Source organism: Channa argus, chromosome 1, assembly GCF_033026475.1.
Source record: "Channa argus isolate prfri chromosome 1, Channa argus male v1.0, whole genome shotgun sequence".
NCBI lineage: Eukaryota > Metazoa > Chordata > Actinopteri > Anabantiformes > Channidae > Channa > Channa argus.
Genome location: NC_090197.1, coordinates 1,229,962 through 1,254,906, shown reverse-complemented (window position 1 = coordinate 1,254,906; position 24,945 = coordinate 1,229,962). Strand labels below are relative to the sequence as shown.

General features: G+C 40.4%; 3 protein-coding genes across 8 annotated transcripts in view; 2 read left to right on the top strand and 1 right to left on the bottom strand.

Annotated features, from left to right (window-relative positions):
- The first annotated feature begins 2,202 nt into the window (after nt 1–2,202).
- Nucleotides 2,203–4,545, top strand: LOC137099557 (major histocompatibility complex class I-related gene protein-like). Its single transcript, XM_067476557.1, has 4 exons — nt 2,203–2,668; nt 2,833–3,346; nt 3,444–3,509; nt 4,028–4,545. Exons 1-2 carry the CDS (start codon nt 2,344–2,346, stop codon nt 3,009–3,011), a joined length of 504 nt encoding a protein of 167 aa, XP_067332658.1. The 5' UTR covers nt 2,203–2,343; the 3' UTR covers nt 3,012–3,346; nt 3,444–3,509; nt 4,028–4,545.
- Nucleotides 4,546–5,611: 1,066 nt separating this feature from the next.
- On the top strand, nt 5,612–24,657 carry LOC137099472 (zinc finger protein 771-like). Of its 4 annotated transcripts, XM_067476362.1 has the most exons (6): nt 5,612–6,023; nt 7,483–11,795; nt 13,189–13,243; nt 14,409–14,488; nt 17,172–17,219; nt 20,852–21,544. In XM_067476362.1, the coding sequence occupies exons 1-2, from the start codon at nt 5,825–5,827 to the stop codon at nt 8,136–8,138; spliced, it is 855 nt and encodes a 284-aa protein (XP_067332463.1). In that variant the 5' UTR covers nt 5,612–5,824; the 3' UTR covers nt 8,139–11,795; nt 13,189–13,243; nt 14,409–14,488; nt 17,172–17,219; nt 20,852–21,544. The 4 variants fall into 4 exon arrangements, with proteins under 4 accessions (XP_067332463.1, XP_067332470.1, XP_067332479.1 ...); XM_067476369.1 differs by lacking the exons at nt 17,172–17,219; nt 20,852–21,544 and adding an exon at nt 24,382–24,657; XM_067476378.1 differs by lacking the exon at nt 17,172–17,219.
- Nucleotides 11,881–24,945, bottom strand: part of LOC137099397 (semaphorin-6D-like) — a 144,368-nt gene continuing 131,303 nt past the window's right edge. For all 3 annotated transcript variants that reach the window (XM_067476207.1, XM_067476197.1, XM_067476187.1), the window contains 3 exons: nt 20,872–21,122; nt 19,634–19,765; nt 11,881–19,162 (listed from right to left, as the gene is read on the bottom strand). In XM_067476207.1, the coding sequence (XP_067332308.1) occupies nt 17,882–19,162; nt 19,634–19,765; nt 20,872–21,122 (1,664 nt within the window). In that variant the 3' untranslated portion in view covers nt 11,881–17,881. The remainder of the gene's footprint in view (nt 19,163–19,633; nt 19,766–20,871; nt 21,123–24,945) is intronic.

Sequence of the window (24,945 nt, the reverse complement as noted above, 5' to 3'; positions counted from 1 at the left end):
TAACACCTTTTTATTTCAACGATGACACAAACAATTGCATTTATCGTTCATACTTCAACAACTGTCACTTAGAGAACAATTTCTTCACTTCATCAACATTATAACTAAAATTAATGCATTTGTTTTTTATATCCTATACTATAACACAAACACAAAATCATATTTATTTTATTTATTTATTTATTTTTTCAACGACGCAAGGGATCGTAGGCCTCTCGGATGATTCGGTAATGTTTGGGGGGAGTTCTTCTTCCACGCACCCACGTCTGAATGCTAAATAGACCTCCTGTTGATCATCCGGTTGGTCGTCAGTATATACATTATACACGGGTAAAGGATCTGTTAGCGTAGGGGTGATGGGTACATGGTATGGTCACATTCCTCCAATGAAATGGGGTATGGGCGTTCCAGCCAATCTGAACGGCCTCTGGCGGCTATCATACCATCCACATCCTCACATATACGAAAAAATATAAATCCTTCACGTGGTTTGTTAAAACGATCGGTCTCAATTCTGTACATCACAGGCACTGTGGCACTGACCCATTGCACTACATACATCGACTCTGGGAAGCCGGGTTGATTCAGGTCGGTGCACACTGATGTACGGAAAAGTCTCCAGTCTTTTACCGAAAAACGCATGCATTGTGAACTGCCGTCTCCATCAATACATTTAGCAATACTTAGCTCAATATCTCCCGAATTGTATTTAACATGGTAAACATACCCCTGATTTCCCCGATGTTCTAGATTTAACTCCACGGGAGTTGTACGCTTCTCAACGCGTCTCTTTTTACGCGGCGCACAGCATCTAAAACAGGCTCGATAGTAGCGAGATCTCCGTGAGACATACCTGTTGGTCCGTATGCCATTTTTTGATCTTGTGTGGAGAAAAATATTAGCGGCAATAATCGCTAGGTCGATAATAACGAAAAATTCAGCAGCGATAATAACGAAAAAATTCAGCAGCAGCAGCAACAGCGTTAGCGGCAACAATCGCTAGATCGATAATAACGAGGCTACTTCTTAAACTATACACAAGTTTTAAAAGAGGTGTTTCCCTTTAACATGTGACGTTGAAAACAGTTGATTGGACCCAAAGATTTGATCGTAACTGACAGATGTCATTTTACTATGAACCATCACGCGAATAACCCTAGTGGTGGTACATGCACCTTCATGTGATTAGGAAGGAGGAGGATGAGGAGGAGGAGGAGGAGGGGTTATGGGGTTACTAACGGTCAATAGGCCTCATGCACACTCATGCACTACACGCACGATACATGCACACTCATGCACACGCACGTGCACGCGCTTTGGTGCGGGTCTTATACTACTTATGTATTACTCTGCTTACTGAGTAATAAGTAAGATAATGAATTTAAAGAGTCATTGATTACACTGAATAAGATGTTATTAAATATAGTTATGATGGGGGCATGTTACCTTTTAGCAGCAGTGCCACCAAACAAAATCAGACTTATGGGTCTAATGAGCCAGAATCCACACCGGCCAAGAGCTCCTAGTCTTCCCCTGCAGAACATACCATAATCAAAGCTACCAAAATAAGATGCTAATCAACCACACATCAATGCAAAACAGTAAAGAGACACAAAATAACCACAAAGACACAGAGAGACATAAACAAATAATACCCCCCCCCCAAAAAAGACCAGATTAAGATAAAAACCATAAAAAACAGCCAAACTGCAGGAGCTGTCACAATGGCTTTAAACTATTTTATATATGTTAATGTTTCATACAGCTGTTCTGTAATCTGTATACTTGTACTTTTACTGTGCTTTAGTACGTCTGAGGTCCAGCACTTTATAACTGCTGCAGTTCACTGAAGTCTGTGTTTCCTCTCAGGCCTCCATGTTATCCAGGTGTTTCATGGCTGTGAATGGGACGATGAGACTGGAGACGTCTCTGCTTTTGATTTGATTAGCTTTAACGGAGATGACATCTTAGTACTGCACATGGAGACACAGAGGTGGACTGCCATAAAACCACAGGTTCTTGTAACCCAACATGAGTATAATAATGACAAATGGTGGCTGGAATTCATGGAGCAGCGTTTGCTGCAGGAATGTCCTGTGAGGCTGAAGAAGACTCTGGAGTATGGGAAGGATTTCTGCAGGTGATAGCAGAGAGAATGTCATCACATGTGAATCCAGCATCATATTGTTGTCATTAAAATCATTATTAATGTGTCTGATCCCTTTAAAGTGTTGAGCAGCGGTGTCAGAGTGGAGACCAAACACCTTTAGCTAAACAAAAGCCAAATGCTCAGTTTACGTATTTACTCAGTGTTAATCATGTGACTCATTCTGCCTTTGGTCCATGTGTCTCTCTCTCTCTCCAGAGTTTCCCTTGGTGTCTCTCCTTCAGAAGACCCCGCCATCTCCGGTGAGCTGCCACGCCACCGGCTTCTACCCCGACAGAGCCACCATGTTTTGGAGGAGAGACGGAGAAGAGCTTCAAGAGGACGTGAACTACGGCGAGCTGCTCAACAACCATGATGGGACTTTCCAGATGAGCGTGGATTTGGATCTTTCACTGGTCAGACGTGGTGACTGGTCCAGGTACAGGTGTATGTTCCAATTCTCTGATGTTGATCAAGCCATCGTCACCAATCTGGATCCAGCATTGATCAAGACGAACTGGGGTGAGTCACAGAGGTGGAAATTATTTCTTTAAATTAGCTGATGTTAAGTTTAAGCAATTTTTTCTATAGATAAGAAACAATAAAGGTTTAGAAATAACAATGGTCCATCTGCATCAGTTGGATGGACACACACAGAACCTGATTTCTGTTTTTGTTTTGTTCAGTTGAGGAGACGCCGGGCACAGCTCTCGTCATTGCTCTGTCTGCTGTAGTCGCGCTGCTTGTCGTCATGGCCACCGTCATCTACATTGTTTACAGAAAGAAGAAAGTTGAGAAACCAGTGATGGCTGTCATCATTCTCACTTTCTCCTGTGGTGCAGGACAGAAACCACATTTAGTGTAAAAGTGACGTCTGATGCTCAGCTGAGCATAAATAAGTCTTCACTGCTCTGATTTACATCCAGAGGAGGTCTTCCTCCCACTAGTCGTAGCAGATTGTTTCCTTCTGCCACGACTCAGAACAGACTGGTTCAGCACAGGTACGACTGTGCAGGTGACCTGGTTCTAAGCTGTTTAAGCAGCTTGTCTGAGGATGAACTGCCCCATTCACATGTGCCGTATCACTCAGTCCTCAACATTTGACGTCTGAGGGAGTTTGACTGAGTGAGATGTTTCACAGATGTGACACGTTTAATCATTTTTCATTTCTTTATATTTCAGGGAAGAGACCTCCAGACAGTGAGTAGTTTTTCTGAACCTACACTCTCAAAGTTTTATTGCAGTGCACGGTACTGTAACATTACGTGGTGCTAACAGTGTGGTACTGATCTTCCAGCTCCTGACAGCAGCACGGACAAGCTCAATCCTGGACCGTGATTCCAAACACACCTCTGACACCACAGTAAGTTACTGTCTTCTCTGTTTCATTTTCATGGAATAGTGATCACTTTTGGAAACCCTAAAGACGAAGGGCTTTAAGGTTCGTATGTATTTGGACAGGCACAGTTTGGGCTCTCAGTGGTACTGACATGTGGACTGTCAGCTTTATTTTGGTCAGAAATATCAGATAAACTGTGCAGGATTTTCAGACATTTGTTATTAGCAGGGCCCCTAATTCACTTTCTCAAAATTATTTGGACACTTAAAAATCATACATTTGACTGCCTGAAGTTTGAAACTTATTTTGTTCTGTTTCTCGTGGATTTGTTTTGGTTTTTCCTTCAGGGGACTTTTGTAGAATTACTTGTAAAAAAAACAAAAAACAAATGGTGTAACACACTTGTCTATAGAACCATCAGCTGTCCAGCTGTGTGATGAAAATGGCTGTATTTTATGCCCAAATCCTCCAGCAGTTTTTGTCATTTAAACACCTCCAGCAGCCACAGGTGATGCTGAAGTGTTTTGTCTTTCTGTCTCTAGGTTTGCTGGTACAGTGGACTGGAAGTGAGAATCTGTAAGGTTGGGGAAAAAAAAGAAGTCATGTACTTTGACAACACAAATGAAGCAGCTCTTACTTTTCCTGCTCTGCTTAAATTCAGAAATGGAGACACACTTGCAGCTGCAACAGCTGTTAGTTTAGTTCTGAGTCTCTGATGCCTGTTTGGTTTGTTCAGTGAAACTGTTAGATTTCTTTAAATGAAATGTGGTTCTTAGAGTAACAATTCTAAATGTGAAAATGCATGGAACAAACCAAGTAAAGCTTTTATGATCAAAAGAGGAAAAATTGACTTAATCTAACCAAAGGAGATTCTAATAAGCTGTTATTTGCTTAATACTTTATACACAACCACAAACAGTGTTTTGCACTGTAGTGTTGTTTTGTTCTTATATATGTTAATCTTACATTATGTGATGCTGTGATTTCTCAGGATCAAACCACACATATATGAAAACCTGTTCACACACATTTGTGACACAGTGATTTATATATGTTTTTTAATATTTATATTACAGAATGTGGGAATGTGTACCCTATAGTTTGTCAATTCATGTTTTGCCTCCCCTTGTGTTTGTGTTTTTATTTGTGTGTGTGTGTGTTATTGTGTTGAGATGCGAAACCAAAAATCAACAAATGCAAAAAATGTATTATGAACATATATTTCTGATAATATTGTAACATATATTAAGTAGCAGATAATGAAAAAATAATTGTGTTGTTTACATTTTTGACTATTAATAAAGTCATAAACTTCAAAAAGAGTCTGAAATCATTTTCTTTAAAACTTGTGTTAACATATGCTGCCATAACCTGGTTCCTGTAAATTCAGATTTTTACACACTCTTTAGTGTTAAACCAACTGTTTGTGTGAGTTTTCTCTGAATCAAAAACTGACGAAACTGACAAATGTCATAAAAGACAAACTCCTTTTGATTGTTTTTAATGTTGTTTTAAACATCAAATTTAAAATACAGTAGTGTTACCACTTTTCTCCAATTAAAATCAGTTTAATGACTGATTACAAATTTGAAGGTGTGTGTAAGATGCTAATTAGAGGAAACTAATAACCAATTATTTCTCTGTCTAGGCCATTTAATGTTTTAAACATTCTATTGAATAAAATGTTAAAATCAAAGTGATCTTTTTTTTTTCTTTTAATACTTTTGTAAGTATTAATGTGGAAAGGTTTTCATCCAGATTAATTTAAGTAATTTAACACTTTTTCAGTAGAGCACAAATTAACAAATGTGCCACAGCCCTTGTAGAAAGGAACCCAGACACATGATTACTTTTAATATTCCTTATCATTTGTATTTTTAACTTTGGATATTTATATCTTTTTGTATACATTTTTATTGCACTTGGAGATCACTGTACTCATGCTCATTGTACATTCATCTGTACTCAAATCAAGTTTTCTAATGTTTAGTGTATATGAGAAAATTTTGAATTTAGTGATCAGAGGATGAGTCTGAACCACATGATTTATTATAAATACTTTGTTTTTGGAAATCTTACTTTATTATTCCTTGTGCAACACACTATTAATAAATCGTGCACAGAAGTCATAATCATGTTTTTCTTTTTTTGGACGTTACACAGGGAGAAAGGAGACAGACGTGTCCTTTTTTCTTCTTCTCCAGCAGGAGGCAGTAGCTGCAGTTACAACGTAAAGACTGCGCATGCGCACACGAGTTAGACGGAAGTGCAGCAGGTAAACAAGCAGCCACGGCGGCTCGGAGAACAAACTTCTCCTGGTTTCTCTCTCCGCCGCTGAAATGTCTAAAATCGAGATGCTGAGGCTGTTAATCAACCAGCGGCTCACCGCCGCCGCGGAGGAGATCTTCGGGGTGTTCGGGAGCACCATCGCCGAGTACGAGGAGGAGATCTCGCGCTCCAAGCTGGAGCTCGAGCGTCAGCGGCGTCTGCTGGAGCTCTCCAGGAAGCCGCAGGTGTCCGTGCAGGTCCCCGGCACAGGTCGGTACAATGTCCCAGTGTCCATCTGTATGTCGGTGTGGTGTCCAGGTGTGTGTCCCTCCCCCCGCCTCAGCTTTTCCTAAAGTTCGCTCGTTGTCAGCAGAGGTGACGCACGATGACGCGCTTTGTGCGGCTCTTCTGGGCTCGGTTCCGGCATATTTACGCGCTTTTCTACAAAGAACCAAAAGATTTTGTGCTTTACGTTTGTGTGACGTGTTCGGACTGAAATGTGGAAGCGAGCAATCAGCTTTGGTTCTACTACTGCACTTTGTTACAGCAACTTATATTATTATTTTAATTGATTGATTGTAATGTGTATTTAAAGTTGTATTTAATAATTATGACCTCGCTGCTGAGCTCTTGGCCAGGTCGCTGTCAGTGGCTCTTTATGGTTAAACAAAGGTTATGATCATAGGACTAAAGTACACAAACTGGCTAAAAGAGTAAGTTTCTCCACTACAAGTTATTTGAAACTTGGTTTTCATATTTTTTAGGGAAGCACCTAACGATTATTTTTTGTAATCCATTATTTTCCCATTAAGCGCCTTTTTCGTTTTTAAATTAATATTACAATGAATTTACACAAAATAAGAGAATAACAAATGGTTACACCAGCTAGAGTAGGTTGTGATATTAGGGTTGATTAATTAGCCGGAAGCTGTGTGTTATGAAACTGTTTTGTATTGTGTCCCCCACATTAAGTTTATCAGTGAAGACATAACAAAATCTCCTGTCTGAACACAAACATTATAACCTATATGAAAGATGATTTACTGCAGGTCTGTTGGATTAGACTGACTTAGTTTAAGTCCAATAAACTTAGAACTGAGTGAGAATTTATTCATCATATCTAAAACAGCCTAAGTCTCCACATACACTCAGTGATGTCTCCTTAATGAAATGGACATTTACGAAGAGTGAACATGAAATCTGTCCCTATCACTGATCCCTGTCCACCTCTGTTTGCTGCTGATGGGGACTCTGGTTTGGACTGTGACTGTGTCCACCAGATCCTGTGGTATGTTAGGTTGAACAGTCCATTAAGTGAAGCTCATAGAGCTTTTTTTTTTTTTTTAACATCCAGCTTTACGTGGATGTAAACCAACAAGTTCTTAGCAGTTACACTTAACCAACAGTGCTGTGTGTACTAGATGCCTTTGAACTGTTCACTGATAACAAATCAGATTGTGTGTCAGGGGTTTAAAAAAAGATTTCAGGTTTTCATCAGGCCACTTTACCTCAGTCCATTTTAAATGAGTTCGTGCTCAGAGAAGGTGGTGGATTTTTCCGGATCTTTTACATGTTTGAGTGCAGAGACAAACTGTTCACAGACAGTAGTTTTCCTGAGCCCAGGCAGAGATTTTAGTATGTTGTTTGTTCAACATGTGCCTCATACATAAGGTTTCTCCTGAAACCTAGAGTTAAACGTGCTTACTGTGCTTCGTGTTGTGATCGGCAGCTTTTTCTGAGCAGCAGCAGTGGAACTCCGGTCAGGGCCTGAACGAAACGAAACCGCCTCGCATCAAGGAGGAGGAGGACGAGGATGAGCTGTGGCCGTCTTCGCAAGAGGAGAGGCCGCTGACCGAGCCGATCGATGTCAAGTCTGTGTTGTTCGAAAGTGGAGAGGTGAGAGAAGAGCAGGATAAAGACCACGTGACGACCTCGCTGCAAATGCTCACGAGCCAGAATCCAGTGGATGCAGAGCTCGACCCCCAGGTGGGCACTTCAGTCCAGCAGACCAGCTCCGAGGCCCCCAAAGCATCAGATTGTGCTTCAGGTAACGGCCAGCTCGACAGTGTTGAACTTGAAACCCCGTTGCCTGAGGTGGTGGACTCGTACATTTGCACCATCTGCGGCCGTGTGTTTGCTCAGCGCGGACACTGGGCCAAACATGTACAGGTGCACCGGAAACTAGAAACCAAAGTGGACAAGTCGTACACGTGTGACATTTGCGGGAAAAGACTGACACGGTTCGATGGGTATCAGAAACACCTGAGGATCCACACGGGTGAGAAGCCGTACTGCTGCAACGAGTGCGGCCGCAGGTTCAGCGACAACTCCAATTACAAACGGCACATTCGCACACACGCGGGACAGAAGACGCCGCAGAGCTGAGGCTGAAGGACGAGGACCTGTGGAGGATCAAGAAGTTCTTCTGTTTTGGTCTTTATTTGTGCCTGATCCAGACTAAGCTGCTGTTTTATCCCGTGACAGTGACATGCACTAAGAAAACACTAATGTAGGAGGAATGAACTTCTCAGGAAAAGACAAAAACATGAAGGGACTTCAGTCCCGTTCTGTCATCTCAGACTCTCAGAATTGTTTTACGTTGAAAATCAGTCAATAATCCTTAATCATTTATGCTTGTAGGTAACACATATCTGCTTCACCATAACTGCATCTGCATACATTTGCTTGAACAGAGGAACATTACATAATATTTAATAATGTGGTCTTAACAAACTAAAAAACACTCAAGTACAGTTCACAGAAATGAGAGTAAGTAAAAGCTACAACTGAATTTAGACGAAAAAACTGCACTGGTGCTGAAATGTGGAGGAAAAATCTGCTAAAAAGGTAACAAACTGTGTGTTTACCTCTGAAATTAAACCTTTCAGGAATCTCTGGTGAACAAATGGTGAAGGGGACACTGTCTCACACTCGTCCCTTCAGTAGTCGTCACAACATGTTCCGCACGTTGGTTCGGCGTGTGTGTGTTTCATGTTCGATGCCCTTCCTTCCGCAAATCCGGGCTTGGGCCCGGCACCAAGGTTGCCCTTGGTGGCTGGGCGGGGCCACACCTGGTGGGGTGGGAGTTGAACCAGCGGCCTTCTGCATCCCAACCCATGCTCTACCACTGATCCAACAGGACCCTACTGGCATTGACTGACACTAAAACTGTCAAAGAAGTCGTTCAATTACACAAGAAACCTAGTGGGTGAGTTGATCTAAGCAGATTGTGATGCACTTTCACATCTTCTCCTTAGTTTGGTAATTAGCCTTTTTTTATTCAGACTCTGCTAAAGGCACAAATGGGGAAAAACACTAATAATTTCAAATCCTAATACACTATTTACTCAGTTTAAATAAAAATAACTAATAATATCAGTCCTCTTTTAAACCCCCCCCACACAAACATTTTAAAAGACCTTTCAGGAAGAAAAGTCACCAGAACAAATACTTTTACCATCGTTACAATGGATTTAAACAGTCTGTAGGATTCAATTTTAGTTTCAAATGAAAGGAATGAAGGAAAGTGAAACGTGGTTTATTGAAACACTGAAGGATCAGAGAGTCTGAGGAGACAGAAAGGTTCATGTTGGTCAGACATCTCGGTTTTGTTCTGCTGTTAAACAAAGAGGATCTGACTTCAACATTTCATTTTGGAGAAAAACGAGAAACTTTAAACATGTAAACAGATTTTTTATATTTATCCATATTGATGAAGACACATCTACAGTATTTTTATATGTTGTATGTTTTAACAGACATTTCTGCACTGAAGTGAACTGTGCTGTCAAACATTTGTTTATGTAGGTCATTGTCTTTTTAATGGGGGCGACTGCAGATGTCTGCAGCACAAAAATCATGGAAATAAATAGTTTTTATTTTGAAAGTCAGAGCCCCAGTTCAGTCAAAAGTCAAACCACATTGTTTTAACAAGACTGTTCAACATGAGAATGAATAAAATCAGATGATTAAGGACTAAATAATTTTCATGTCCCTCCTTTTGATTTAGGACAGTCACACTCGTCTTTAGCGACTTACAGTCCAACATTAGCAACTTATTGCTACAGAGGCTCATCTCTAAGACTCAGGGCAGCTTATTTCATTATTGTTTGTTCCACTGACAAAAATAATTATAATAATTAATTTTAATTTTAATTTATTTATGTCCTTTATAAATTAATATTTCAGAGACAAAAACAATAATTATTAATTAAGTAATGCCCGTTTTAATTTCCTAAAGCACAAGTAATCTTTGATATGATCAATTATCCAAAATCCATAAATGATCAGTTTAATGTGTGGCACAGACAGCTGAACTACGGATTGGAATTGATGATATTATTGATCCTAATGCCATTATTGATTTTTCAATCAATCAGTCTAAATCAATCGACATCTCTTATGGACAACAGATTAATTTCCTATGTTGGACAAAAGTAGGTCCACACTGATATGATTATCTCAGGTTCTCATACCTACTCTGAAACAGTTCATCTGACTTTTTTTTATTGACAATTACGAAAAATCATTTATAAGACACTGTTATCCAAATCTTATAAGTAAGGAGCACACATCAAGGACAAATAGGTTTTCTTAATGGACTGTTTTAGAAAGAAAGATATTTACCCTGATATTGTTCAGAACATGTTCAGCCTACTTCCCACCAGCAGGTGGGAGTGTAGCCCTTTATTTAAATCACACATAAATCCTCATTGTGAGGAAGCTCACATTCAGTACTGAAGTTAAATAGTCGAATTGATGTTAGTGGCTTAATGAATCATTAATTCAGATTATGTTGAGCACTGCAGGATCCCTGTTAAAATACAGAGTCCACGCAGAGAAACCATAAAGACCCTGCTATGTTGTGCCGTTTTGCACCATACCTAGAACTTGCTTAAGTACATTTGAATCCAGTAATTGCCTGAGGACCCCCCTCAGAGACTTTTGGAACTCCTGAATTTTAGGACCTCTAGAGCATCCACAGGAAACCTTGGTACACTCATAAGAACATACGAAGGACCTCTAGAACACCCCCATTGTGTCCATAATTAACTGCTCTGACACAGTCAACGCTGTCAAAATGATTTAAAGTACAGCTTAAAAAAAATCCAGATTCCAGAAAAGAACCCATGTAACTTCTGAAATGAGTCTCCTGTAAATGACCGTTTAGCCCCTTCAATGCTACACAAGGAAACTCTGGGATTCCGTAAATCCTCCAAAACCATATCTACTTTAAAAACTTCTGTTACCCTCTGAAAGGAGAACTAGTATTTCCACAGAAAGGTGAGCAAGGATTTGGAATCATTGGAAACCTTTAACTACTTCAGAACCTGTCCATAGACTTCTGGAATAGCAATACATTTTGTAACTCTTTCAAGAACCTCTTTAACACAGTCAAATAAGTCTTACATTCTTCTTGAGGATTTTAAAACATGGGAGCAGTCCACCTGGACTGTTGAGACTCTCAGTAACCTCTGCATTTCCCTCCAAGGCCTAGTGGTCTTTCAAACTCCCTTGGAACATCCATAACAACTTACAGAACCCTTTTAGGATATTTTATAATAATGCTTTCCAGAACTGTTTTTCTTAGGAACCACAGAGACCTCTTGAAATACCTTGAAATCCCCTTTTGGCAAAATTCCCAGGGGACCCTAGAATGTTCTCATGGATCCTCTTGTAACACCTATGCGGACACCATGAAGAACGTAAGGAATTGTGGAAAAGTGAATTGTCGGTGATTGCTGCCCCACCAGAGAGATGCCAGGAGCCATTTCGGACACCACAGACCTTCAAGGAACTTGTGAAGCCACTCAGAGACTAATAAAATAAACTGTCTGAAGAACCTTTAAATTGCTTGCTTTTGGGTATTGTAAAGACTGTTTGATCATTTGGAAGGGTTTAAGTCCTTTCAGGACAGCAGAGGCCAGACCAAAACTCTTTGAATGGATCCAGGGTAACGGATTCCATAAAGCCTTCGGTACTTCCCTTAAGCTCCAGTAGATGGCTTCAGGATCTCCAGGAGTTCTGCCAAGGACCGTCTTGGTGAGTTGACTGCATTTGTTTGGGCAGTTACAGGTCTATATCCTGTTTGACACTCATACTTTCAGAATAAGAGTCCAAAGACAAGTAATATTCCACAGTAACCTTTATTTACACAGTCATCCACGTTGTTAATTAATAGCAGTAAGGTAAACATAAGCTGATATTATTACATTGTCATGGTGATGTGGCCCAGTGGGTGGTGCTGTGAGTCCATCCGTGTTCTTAGCATGTCCACTCCCCCTCACAGAGAGCTCGCTTAGAGGATGGGAACAGAGAACCACGGAATGAATAAACAAATTTATTTTCAAGGTTACAAGTGCATCCTCATACAAAAACCCTTTTATAAAATGAGCCGTAGCGTGTGTGTTTTCTGCAGCGTTGCCGTAGTAGCACCCAGTGAAAACATTCCTAAAGGCCATTGAAAAGTCGGATGGACCAGAATTTAACAATAGCTTCTTTTTTTTAATTCGTGTCCCTCTGACAGTTTCTGTTCATTCCAGATGGAGATTCTTGTTCCTCTGTCTTTGTTTTCTCTACGTATGAATGCAGACCAGTTCTCAAAATCAGATTTCTGTCCCTTATTGCATCAGACCACACTTGGATTTCAGTGTAAAAGCTTCTATTAAATATCACCTCTGTACAGCAGAGACACAATACTGACCTGATGTTTCAGTTTGAGCTTAATTTGTGGTAGATGATGGGAAATTAGCCTGGTTCTCTGTGTGTGATGCCTTTTGGTGCCAAAGTGACAATACTGCTGAGCTGCCTTATAGAAAAAAGTACCATTCAGGGCCCTGCATGTTTTTACGAACTAGTTAACCACAGGCTGTTTCTATATCACCACTGACCTTTATCTCTGACTGTAGCTGGAATTTTTTTTCAATACTTGATATTTTAGATGCTTTCAAAAACACAATTTCTCAGATGGTAAATGTTGGATAAATTGTTAATGAAAGAAAAATTCAGCAACTGTACAGATCTGACAGCTTTCAAACTCATTTTGATACTAATAATTGCAGCAAACCATTATTAGTTTATTTGTTTAGTGTAACATTTTAGAAACGTGGCCTGTCACATTTATCCCACAGCAGTTTAGAGTAGAACAAAACAAAGAAGCTGTGAACCTGTGAAGCTGGAGCTAGTATTTAAATTAGATTAATAATCTAGCATCAATAATCAAGTACTGATCTTAAGTCAATATGCACTTTTTACTTGGTTTTTCATGACCTTTCCTGATTTCCTGAAGAAGTTAATCTTGCAGAGGTAACACATGTTGCTTCTATGGTTTTATTTAACAAATGAGATGCTTTTATTGTGAAGAATAAATCTGCATTTTCCAATATGAGTGTTTGTCTCACATTTCTGCGGCCGACTGTGACTCATTGGAAATCAGAGCCATTAAGGATCCAATGGCCACTGAGCGGAACTGCACAGCTACTCGCATCAAAGTAAGTTTCAGGTACAAAAGAACAAATTATTTTTTATTGTCTACACGCAACAGGTTTCAGGTCCCTTCATATTAAAAACAAAATCTGAAAAGCACTTGGTCAGCAGTAATTTTAGACCTGTTGTGCATATAATTTGGTCAAAGGTTCAAAACCTGCAGTACAGTCCTTTAAATTGCACACGACCAGCATCAGAAAGTCCAGCGTGGCACAGAACCAATCTCATTACAATGCAACCTTTTTAAAACATTAATTCTTGAGCTGTAGACACTTGAGAAAAAGATCAAACCTGCCTCTGAGCGCTGAAGATCAGTTTTGCTGTTCTCATGTGAACACAGCTCGTTAATTTGGACTTTGATTCGAGCAGGCAGCTTCTTCCCAGTGACCAGAACAACACTGATCTCCAATAACTATCAAGCAGTTAGTCCGACGAGAGATTCGGGTGGGAGATGAAAGAGGGTGATGTAACTTTCAAACCCCAACTGTGATGTGAATCTCCTCTTTACATGGAGTATAAACCCATTTCAAACTGCTGCTTTGTCCTCTTTTATTAAAAATGAACAAAAACGCTCAGTGCGGGTTGGAGACTTTTCCATGTATCTTTCAGAAGACGCTTCACATTACAGATTTCAGCCCCCCACCCTTTGACAGTCTGGTGCCAACGGACCTAAAGTTGCATCATTTGGTGCAAAACCTGCTCGCCCCATCTCAGCTGCAGCATCACCACAGCTTGGTTATTGCTTAGTGTGTGTGTGTGTGTGTGTGTGTGTGTGTGTGTGTGTGGGCATCTGAGCCCGTTCGATAAACCTGAAACCAGCTGCTGGATGTTTCTCTGCTTCACTGGCTGCTGGGAAACAAGCCCACGCTTCAAAGTTTACTAAAACAATTTCAGTGGCTCACTGATTGTTTATCGTCTCTGAAGCTACAGCGCCTGCAAAACATTTGATTTAATACTTCACAAATCTCCGTTTTCTGACTGGACGTGAAGGGTTCGGTGTAAATACCCACGTGTTCACGTTACACTGCTGACTGCTGTTGCACAGGTTAAGTTAAAGCTAAAACCTTTTTTGGGGTAAAAATTAATTCCTGACTTTATAAACTATTTAAAAACAAAATTAACTTCATAGGTTCTCTGAAACTTTCAACCACATTTTAATATCTTCTCCAGCAGGTGGAGATTGGAGAGGAGGTGAAGTGGAAACTACAACCACCGGAGTCACCAATGTGAAGTGGAAACTGAAAACGCAAGTAAGTGGACCTAAAAGTTTTGTCTAAAAATATTTGTGCCAAATAAGAAAAATGTTTTTAATTGAATTATTGCTAAAAGTTTATTTTTCTTTAGTTTTTATGTCCAAAAATTTTATTTTAGCCTGACGCTTGAAATGTATCAGTGTTTTTCCACACTGGTAAAAATGTTGGGAACAATTCACATTGTTACCTGATAGAAATATCCAAAGTTGACATATTTATTTACTTTTTAATAAAAATAACCCTTGTGTGCATGTTAAGTACGTGTTAGACATCATACATAAGCAGATGCTCTGATTAATATCAACCTTTTTACGACACGCACAAAAAAAAAATGTCCAATTGTTTCAACTCAGTGCAATTTAATGATGCACTGTAGTTTATCTTCTGTCTCTACCAGGCACCTGGTCTAAACCTGGTCACATTTAGGAAATTGTGAGTCATTAAAAATTCTATATTTTATTATGTGTCTATATGCAGTTCCACTGAGGGCTTTGCTTTACGCTGTGGAATGAATTTAAGGAATTGACATTAAAAATAGTCAGTTTGCTAATTATTTGTGTACTGATGAAAATGTGGAGTTACAGTATCTCATCAATGCAGACAGTTGGATTATTTTAAGTTTAGAACATTTTTATTGTTGTTTTGCAAAGGTTAGAGACAATAATTGATCCAAAAACTGTGTGTTTTAGAAAATTGTCAGAAGTAGCCGTACGGTCCTTTAGTGATTAGTCTTGGCAACAGCTGAATGATGACAGTGTGTTTATGTAACATGTACAGACTTCAGTATCTGCACAGTTTGATAAGTTCAGCACCGTAACATCTCCAAATTCAAACGGATATAGATTTTCCAGACTTTCCCAAAGCCGCACAGCAACATGGACAGTCGACCCTTCTCAGGTGGATTATTATATTTACAGAGCTCGTTTCCCAAACCATCAACATGTATTGCTGTTCCTGGCAGTATTGCTGGTCTCCGTTGCCTTAAAATGTCGCCTGTTTTTTGTTTTTTTGTTTTTTTTGGCTTGTCTTCCATCGGCTGTAGGCCGAACGCCCAACACAGAAGAAACAGCTACAGAGTTAAAAAAAAAAAGTTTGTGACCACTGATAAACACTGGGAAGTAAAAGTAAAACAGGAAACGGCTGATTCGCTTCACAGTTGGGTGTTTTTAGACCATCTGTGAAGAAACACTCCCACAGACAGCAGTCAGCAGCAGACTGCTTCACTTTCAGACTTTTCCAGTGTGACCAAAGTGGCTCGACAGCCATATTCCCCCAAATTACCTCAAATAAACAGCATTTGTTCTTACTCTTGTGTGGAGGTAACTGTCCATGCAGGTACATCTGGTTTATTTGGTTTAAAAAAATCCATGGAATATTATTTGTTCAGACTAAGAAGAAAGTTATGTAGAAACTCTCCAAATCCTCACTGCTTCATGTGGATTACACAGATTTAGCTGGGACATTGTTTCTGGGAGGAGAAGCAGCTGCTTCAGATTTGTTTTATGGCTTTTTTAGAGTCTAACAAATAAATCTGAAACCCAGGCCAAACAAAAGCAGGTTTTTAAACTATAGAACCTTAATAGTGGTGATATGTTATTAGAATGTAAAGTGAACAGTAGTCAAAGGTTAAATTTTAATATCCGTGTAATGTGCAGATGATTTGCTTCATCGATTACTTTTGTAGGCCCATTAGTTTCCTGAACTGCAAATATCTGGTGTATAAAAATTTAGAAAGAATTGTTATTTTGAATTGAAATGTGGCACAGACATTCTGTAATAACTATTAAAATAATTAGGTTCATGAACGTTTTATTAAATCAAAGTACATTCCCATCATCCTCAGCTGTAGTTTAATGCTAATTAGCAAATGTCAACACACTGAACCAAAGCTGTGTCCAAGGCTACATCTCACTAGACTCTCAGTAACAGGGTTCCTTTAATATTTATTGCTGGTTGTGACACGTTTGAATTGCTAACAAATGTTGTTTCCTTTGGTAAAAAACAACTGAAATGAGTCTCCATCATCCTCACAGCATCCCAGCGAGCTGCAGCTCACATTCTGGGACCCACTGCACTGGAGGGGAGTTAGAAAGTGACTTCCTGTTGTTATTTGATGATCCTTCGTGTTGTGAGCTCTCGATTCTCTTTTGGCAGTTTCACCTGTCGTAGCACTTCAGGCTCAGTAGGTGATGAAAGAACATTTTTGATAAACGTCATCTTCAAATTTCGTAATTACTTGAACATTTTCGTGGATAAAGGCAGGGGGCAAATTAAATCATTTGAGGGCAATCGTCAGTTCAAGAGGTACAATTAGGTAATTTTGAGATGAGTTACTACAGTTAAAGAAGTAGTAAGTTTATTGACTGCATGAATTAGTCATTTATGGGAATAATTTATCAGAAATCTTCCCTTCACCTTTTGTGCCCTGTAGCTAAAGCTCCAATAACGTTTTTAGAATGTGTAATGGGTTTTAGATACGGATGTGGTACAGAAAACATTCATCTGGTTAGTGTATACTGTCATGGTGGTCAGACCATTTTCCATTGTGATCCGGATCATGTAGATTTGATCCTGCAGCTCACAGACTACAGTGTACAAAAATCTCCATCTTGTGAACATCCTGTCATCTTCGAGTGTCAAATAAAGCTGCAGTTGTTTCTTTTTTTTTTCCATTCTCCAGGGAAGAGAAGAGTGGCTCCTCCCCTGGATGTCAATTATCCGAACCAAAGTAAGGTATCACCTTTTGGGCCATTATGACATTATATGATTTTCACTCAATTTCTCGTGTGGAAAGCAAAACCATCGCTTTTCACTCCAGTTCCTATTGAAACCTCAACATATTCAGGTCATTTCAGGTCTGCAGCAGCCTGTTTGCCTGCTTTTTTTGAATCTTTGCAAATGAAATCTGGGCCCTATGCCAAGGTGCAACAACCGGGGACATTACATCAAAGCGCTCATAAGAAAACTGCATTAATCAACAATTTTTCAGGCCACCTTAAGCCTTTGAGACTCCTTTTGTATCATTAACATCTCTGGCCCTGCTTTTGGAATGTTTTTCAGACTGAGTCAGTTAGGATTTGCAGTCTGTCGTGAGGGGACAGGAGCCACATGAGTCCCTGACTGCCCGAAGACGTGAGTCAGACATGTTGTTTATTCAGTGTGTCTGTCTGTGTGGCTCTGTTCAGCTACAATGCAGTGGTCGTGACTCAGCAGCAGGAAAATAACCACAACTGGAGGGTCATAATGAGTGATGGGGACAAAATGCTCTTCAGTATCTTTGTCTTTCTGTCCCACCATGCTCTCATTTTGTCAGTTCTCATAAGCCCTGCAGACTTGTCGTAGTGCTTCCCTCTGAGGACTTTTGAGGCTGCGCCACCACCTCCTATAGTCTCAGTATTTGTAATTTCCTGCCTCTGCTACCGGTGATGCTGCTGTATTTGGGAGGAACAGAGGTTTCGGTGGGACTTGGGGTTTGAGTGAGACCGTTCTTCGAACAATTGCCGCTCGCTGCACATGTGGCCCTTCGCTGTAACTGTGCTGCCGCGTCAGGCAGGTGCTGGCGACTGACGGCCGCTGAATCTCACAATTATTGCTGGCGTTCACATTGGCCCCAGCATTGGTGGCTGGAGGCCCGTTGCTGCTGCTGTTCATCCTGGCTAAAAAGTGCGCATTTTGGTTTCCTCGTTGGTTGAAGCTGTGGTGGCGCGGCACGGCGCCGCCCCCACTGCCCATCTTGATTAGTGAGTGGCGCTGGGAATGGTGACGAGTCACCGAAGCCCCGCGTACTCCAGGTCTCTCCGGAATCACCTGCTGCTGGAGCGGAGTCGAGGATGAGGAAGATGAGGAGGAAGGGATGGAGGTGGAGGATGTAGGGTTATTGGAGGTGGATGAGGAGGAGGACGAGGAAGATGAGGTGGAGTTTTGAGCTGGTGCATCCAGACGTTTAGGGAGGCCGTCGCTTGGCAGCGTGGTGGTGCTGTAATACGAAGTCGGTTCTGTCTCCGGGATCTGCTGTTGATGATGGTGGCTGCTGCTTCTGTTATTGTTGTGCTGGTTACTATGGTTATGGCTGTGGTTGTAGTGGTGGTTGCGGGTCTGGTCATTGTGACTGTGATGGTGGTGAAGGTTATGATGATGCCCTCCAGAGGTGGCTGCAGGGAAGAGGGAGGACGTAGAGGTGGATGTGAGGACCTTGATGCCTCCTGTCCCTGATGCGCTGACCTCATGGATGTGTTTCAGCAGCTCGTCCAGCGCCGACACATCCACCACTGTCTGGGGAAGGGACTGCTGGGAGTGATGGTGATGTGTGGCTCCTGCTCCTCTGCCGGCTGCTGCTCGCTCATCGTTGGAGACCTTCCTCTCCTCAGGGAGGTGCAGCGAAGTTGAAGAAGCCCCCGCCCCATGGGCTGCTCCGTTGCTGAAACTGTTGCCATGGTGATGAGAGAAGGGAAAGGCCTGCGGGGTCAATGAGTTCCCAACGACAGCCATGAATCCCAGACTGGATCCAGAGCAGCTGGGGCCGGATTTGGGATTGTTTTCCTTGGCGTTATTGCAGTTCTGGTTTTTCTCATACTGATGATGCCGCAGGGCTTTCATGTTCTTGATGGGGAGCTCCGGAGTGGAGTCAGGTGTGGGCAGGCCGGACAGCTCTCCATCACCCTGAGACAGAGACTATAAAGAAAGAAGACACATTGTTTGTTGATATATTGGGTTAAAAGCCAAAAGACACATCTAGTTCCGTTGTCTAATGTTAAATTCTAATTCTGCGTTTGGGTCATCGCATCAAAGCATCCGACTGTAGCATTAGAGTATGAATACAGCCTGAAAACCAAACCTGCTTTTAAACTGAATACGAGGGAATTATCCAGCATTTATTGTCTTTCTTGGATTCGGTCCAGGGGAGTGTGTTTATGAAATACATAATACACAGTGCTCAAAGTCTTCGCTCTAATTCATCCCAAAGGTGTTTTATCGGGTTGAGGTCAGGACTCTGTGCAGGCCAGTCAAGTTCTTCCACACCAAACTCACTCATCCATGTCTTTATGGACATTGCTTTGTGCACCTGAATTCATTTATTTGGATAGTGAGCGAATACTTTTGGCAATATAGTGTGTGTTTGTGCTCCGTGATGACCTGTCCTACCTGAGAGAGGCTGAGGTCGGGGTCTCCTAGCGGCAGGCCCTGGTGTACCGGGGTGTGGAGGTGAGGCTCTGCCTGGCCGTTGGGGATAAACGAGCTGTACATCTTTGGAGTGGACACGTCCAGTTTGTCCTCCTGAGCAAAGACAAAATTAACACATTAGAGGAAATAAGGATGGTTTCTTTTTTTTTTTTTCTGTAAAAGTATGATAAACTCAGGATGGAAGAGAGAAATCATGGAAAAAGTTTGACAGATCGTGTCATTCTGTGTCCGTTTGAAAGAACAATGTGACCTGAGCTGTGAGGACAAATGTCTTCAATGGGTGTTAAATGAGGGACTGCATAAATGTACATTTGCTTTCTTGCTCAAGGACATTTGGAAAAGGACGGTGTCCATAATTAAATGTTTGAATGTAATGGCTGAATAAAAGTAACTATGCCGCCCCCCCAGGTGAGGAGGAGGAGGGAGGACGATGAATATTAACAATGCTGCTCAAAATTCAGCTGATTGCGTCTCTGCTTCTCCACTCGTCTTTTTAAACAACAAAACCTGCTCGAGTCTGCTGCAAATGTGTGTGAAATACAGCACAGGTTATGTGTTCATTTCTACTTTCTCTCAAACCGGGAACTGTGCAGCTTCCCCCACATCACCCAGAGGACATTAACATTCATCTGTACTTTCTACAACATCATAACAAGACTGATTTCCATATGTGGCTTTTTTTTTAGAAAACTGCTTTTCTGCAGCTGTTCTCTCAATCACAACACAGTGTGGGTAAAAAAATATGTTTGTCTAATAGAATTGGGCTGGTGTCAGCTTTGTTATAGGTTAGCATGAAATAAATGCTCATTTTTACTGAAGTAAAATAAAATAAAATGTCTTCTATGAAGCACATAAATGATCCTAAAATCAGTTTGGACTGAAGAAGATGCGTATTTAAAACAAAAGTAGGAATTTTGTTCGAGAAATCTCAGTACGATGCAGAAATGTCAAGAACTTTTATCCTGATGCTGTTTGTCCAGCGGCAAGTAAAATGTTAAAAGTTTGAAAACATCCTCATGGATTTGATGCAGCCATTAAAAAAATACAAAAATGTTTTCTTCATTATTTGTATCCATTAGAGAAATTAATGAGAGAACACTCATTTAGGCTCATGTAAATCTAAAATATAGATAGGACTTGATATTAAAACCTGCCCAATGTGTATACACATATGTACAGTCCATCAGGCCATCGCCCACCTTGGGCTGTCCGTCCAGCAGTCCGTTGAGCTTGGCGAGGGACCGCAGGGACAGGGCGTGGGGCAACGAGGCCTCCGGGTCTTTCCCCAGCCTCCTCGCCCGGTGAGCGGCGCTGCGGCTGCAGTAACATGACACCAGGAAGCCGGACAAGATGGCGCCGAGAAAGAAGGCAACCAGCACGCAGGCGATCAGCAGGGTGTAGTGGACGTTAGCAGCAGCACGCTGGTCCATTTCTGGAAGACGGCGAATGCCTGAAAGTGACAAAATGATTTGTTTATTATTGCTGCAAATGAGAAGACGTCATGCAAAGAAAAAAACTGCTATAAACCTTCACGTCGTGTTCGAGCACAAGCCAGGTTTTATATATTTAGGCCTAAACGTGTTCAAATTCAACTGATGAATCAGTTTTCCTTTTTTCTAACAACATGACATCCATGCAGGAAAACAAAGTAAGCAAATAAATAAAATATTAAAAAGCCACATAAATAATAAAAAGGAGGCTTTTCTGAAACTGCATTTTTAGAAGATTTGCACTCAGCGTTTCTGAATTCCAGGCTACAGACCTGGTTTTAACAAGAATGAGCTACACACTGAAAAGTTAAATCAGAAAATGTTTCATGAGATCAGAAGAAAATAAATAAAATGCTGATAAGAATCAAATATCCCAAAACAAGGAACCGAGAACAAAGACATTTGAGAATATATTTTAAAATGTTTCACAGTATTCGTTAAATCATAAATGAATATAAAAACCCGAGTGTATCAGAATTTAGATAAAAGGAAATTTAACTTCCAGAACTTCCTGGTAGAGAAAACAGGGAATGAACCGAGACAAGTTCAGTGTCCATCCCGCTTAACGGAATGACCGAATGAGGGAGGAAGGAAAAGAGCAGAGACAGACGAGGGTTGGACATGGAGACAGAGGTGGTTCAGGGGTGAGGAGGAGAAGGAGGACTGACAGCAGAGGAGCAGGGAGGACAAAGGGATGGAGGGATGAGAACAGGAGGGATGGATGAAAGTATTGTTCAGCAACGTTCACCTCATCAGGCCCAGATTCAGCTTCAAAGTCTCTCAGATACAATGAGTCATCAGTGTGTCTCAGTCACGTGCACTTGTACACGTGCGCACACACAGAGCTCAGGACGGGCTAATCCATACTGATGAGATCAATACAGAAACTAAACTGTGGGGATGTTACAGGCAATTGATCAGTATCAATGTATCAGTCGGATTAATCATTTTAACACGCTAATCAGTTTGATCAGTCTCATCAGTTTATGAAGTTTTAACACTCTAATCAGTGTATGGTTTAAATAGTTTAAGAAGCCTAATCAGTTTAGAAAGTCTAATCACTGTAATGTGTCTAATCATTTAATCTGTTTAATCACTGTAGTGTTTAGTAGGTTTAATTAGCTTAATTACTAGTTCATACAATATTTAAATTGTATAATAAAGTATTAATCATTTTAATTTGTTTAAGAAATCTAATCAGTTGAATATACTTGAGCTTTCTAAATACTGTATTTGATTACAGATTACATTGATTTATTTCAGTGTAACATGTTCAATTAGTCTAATTCGGTTTAATCTGTTTAATCAGTCCAAGTGCATTAATCTATATCTCATCATTTTTTAAGTTCTAAAAATATCACTTTATATATGTTAAATTATTTTGCTGGTTTGCTTCTCTTGAAACAAATTTATTTAACAAAGTTTCTTTTTGGAAGTATTTTTTCTCCTTTCCTTCCATATTTATGTGAATATTTCCAACTTTACTTTTCCAACAGTGTAGTGTGATTTTTATGTATTTCATATCTCTCTCCATGCATTTTATTTTATAATATATTAGAAATAATATATTTGATAATAGTATCTACCTGCGGTTGTTGTCTGTTAATTTCATTTTATGTAATTGAACATTTCTCAGTTCTTGTCTGGATTAACCTTGATTTTATCATTTATTATTAGATGTTTGTGTGAATATTGTTTTTATTTTTTAACCTTTATGTAAGCAAGTTTAGCCTGTACCGAAGGTATTAACTGTGTTTTAGCATTATTTTTATGCATAATATTTAAACTATACATGCTGTGTAGATGCCTTTACTGTCCATGTATGATACATATGTCTGTATATATTGATTTAATGTTGATATATATATATATATATATTGAATTAAATGTATTTTGTGTGTGTGTGTGTGTGTGTGTGTGTGTGTGTGTGTGTGTGTGTATATATATATATTGCTTGTTTGCACATATATTTATTTATTTTTTTACGCATTTTAATCTGTATAAAATCTGGCTGCCAGATTGCAGATAACCTCCAATGTCAATTTTCAAAAATCACTTTTTTTCCTTTAAATTGACCCAGAACCTTTAACAACCCCCCGTTAAAAAGACAAATACGTCTACCGGTGCTGTAAAGAACCTTAATTGTGATTGTAACACATTCAAATAAAAGTGCATTGTCTTCCATTACAGGAAAACTGTGTCTTTTTTATTTATGTGCAGCAGCAGCTTTTTACTTGGGGCCGTGATTAACCACTAACAGATGAAAGCTGTGACTTTCAGGTAGCTTTTGTTTGTCTTCACCTCTGCTTTATCCCGGAGGCCTGATTGAGCATCACAGCAACGTTTTTCATTACTGCCGTCCTGCTTCACATTCACAGCCACACACACACACACACACACACACACACCTGGCAGCTGCCCAGTCCTGAGTCTGACAGGTTGATTTACCTGCTGACACTCACTGAGCCTTTCACACACTTTACAATAAGCCCTGAATGGTTTCAAACGGCTGAGAGGGGGGAGGGGTCCTCAGATTCTAGGAAGCTCACACTTGATTTATTCAGGTAACGTAGAAACTCCTGCTTTTGCTTTTTCCTGATGTCCTTTCAAAAACTTTCACCTTGATGCTTTAGATAGTAACTTACTGTGTCAAACCTGCTTGTTAATGTGAAATGTGTCACTCACGCTGACATATCCATTGAGAATTACCACCACCAGTTTTGGTTTTGGGGCCGATTTCCTTGTCTGGTTTGGTGCAGCAGCTGTTTTCAAACATGTCCTGATAAACTCATCACATTTACCAGCTAAAGAACTGGCCTCAGCTTCTGTTTCTCACGTGGAAACTCAATAACCTGGAACGTCATAGTGATTATTTCTATTATTTTACATTCTAACAGGCTCTTTCCACACAAAACAAAGATGGCAACAAGAAATTATACCACTGATGTCAATAAATTATACAGTGCATCCAAAAGTCTTCACAGCACTCGACTTTTACTTTATGAGTATGATGCTACAAGCTTGACCTATTTTTGGGCAGTTTCTTCCATTTTTCTTTGCAGCACCTCTCAAGCTCCATCAGGTTGGATGAGGAGCGTCGGTGCACAGCCATTTTCAGATTTATCCAGAGATGTTTAATCTGTTTCCAGTCTGAGCTCAGGCTGAGCCACTCAAAGACATTCAAAGAGTTGTCCTTTGTTATCCTGGCTGTGTGCTTAGGGTCGTCCCAGTCTGAGGTCCAGAGCTCTGGAACAGGTTTTCATCAAAGATGTCTCTGTACATTGCTGCATTCATCTTTCCCTCCATCCTGACTAGTCTCCCAGTTCCTGCTTCTGAAAAACGTCCCCACAGCCTGATGCTGCCACCACCAGGCTTCACTGTAGGGATGATATTGGCCAGGTGGTGAGCAAGACCCAGCAGAGCTCAATTTTGACTGTCATGGCAAAGCCACAAATACTTATGTACATGTGAAATAAAGTGCACATGTACACACTGTGTGTCATTTTTTTATTTGTAATAAATTTTGCAAAGATTTCAAACAAGCTTCTTTCATGTTGTCATTATGGGGTATTGTTTGTAGAATTTTGAGGAAAATAATGAATTTGATTCATTTTGAAATAAGGCTGTAACAAAACCAAATGGGTTAAGGCACTGAATACTTTCTGAATGCACTGTATTTCTATACCATGCTGATAAACAGGCTTTTTGATCAGGTCGTACTGTTTGGTGCTTGATGATTGTCCCCCGTGGTTCAGAACTTTGGCTTTTAATGATGCCGGATGT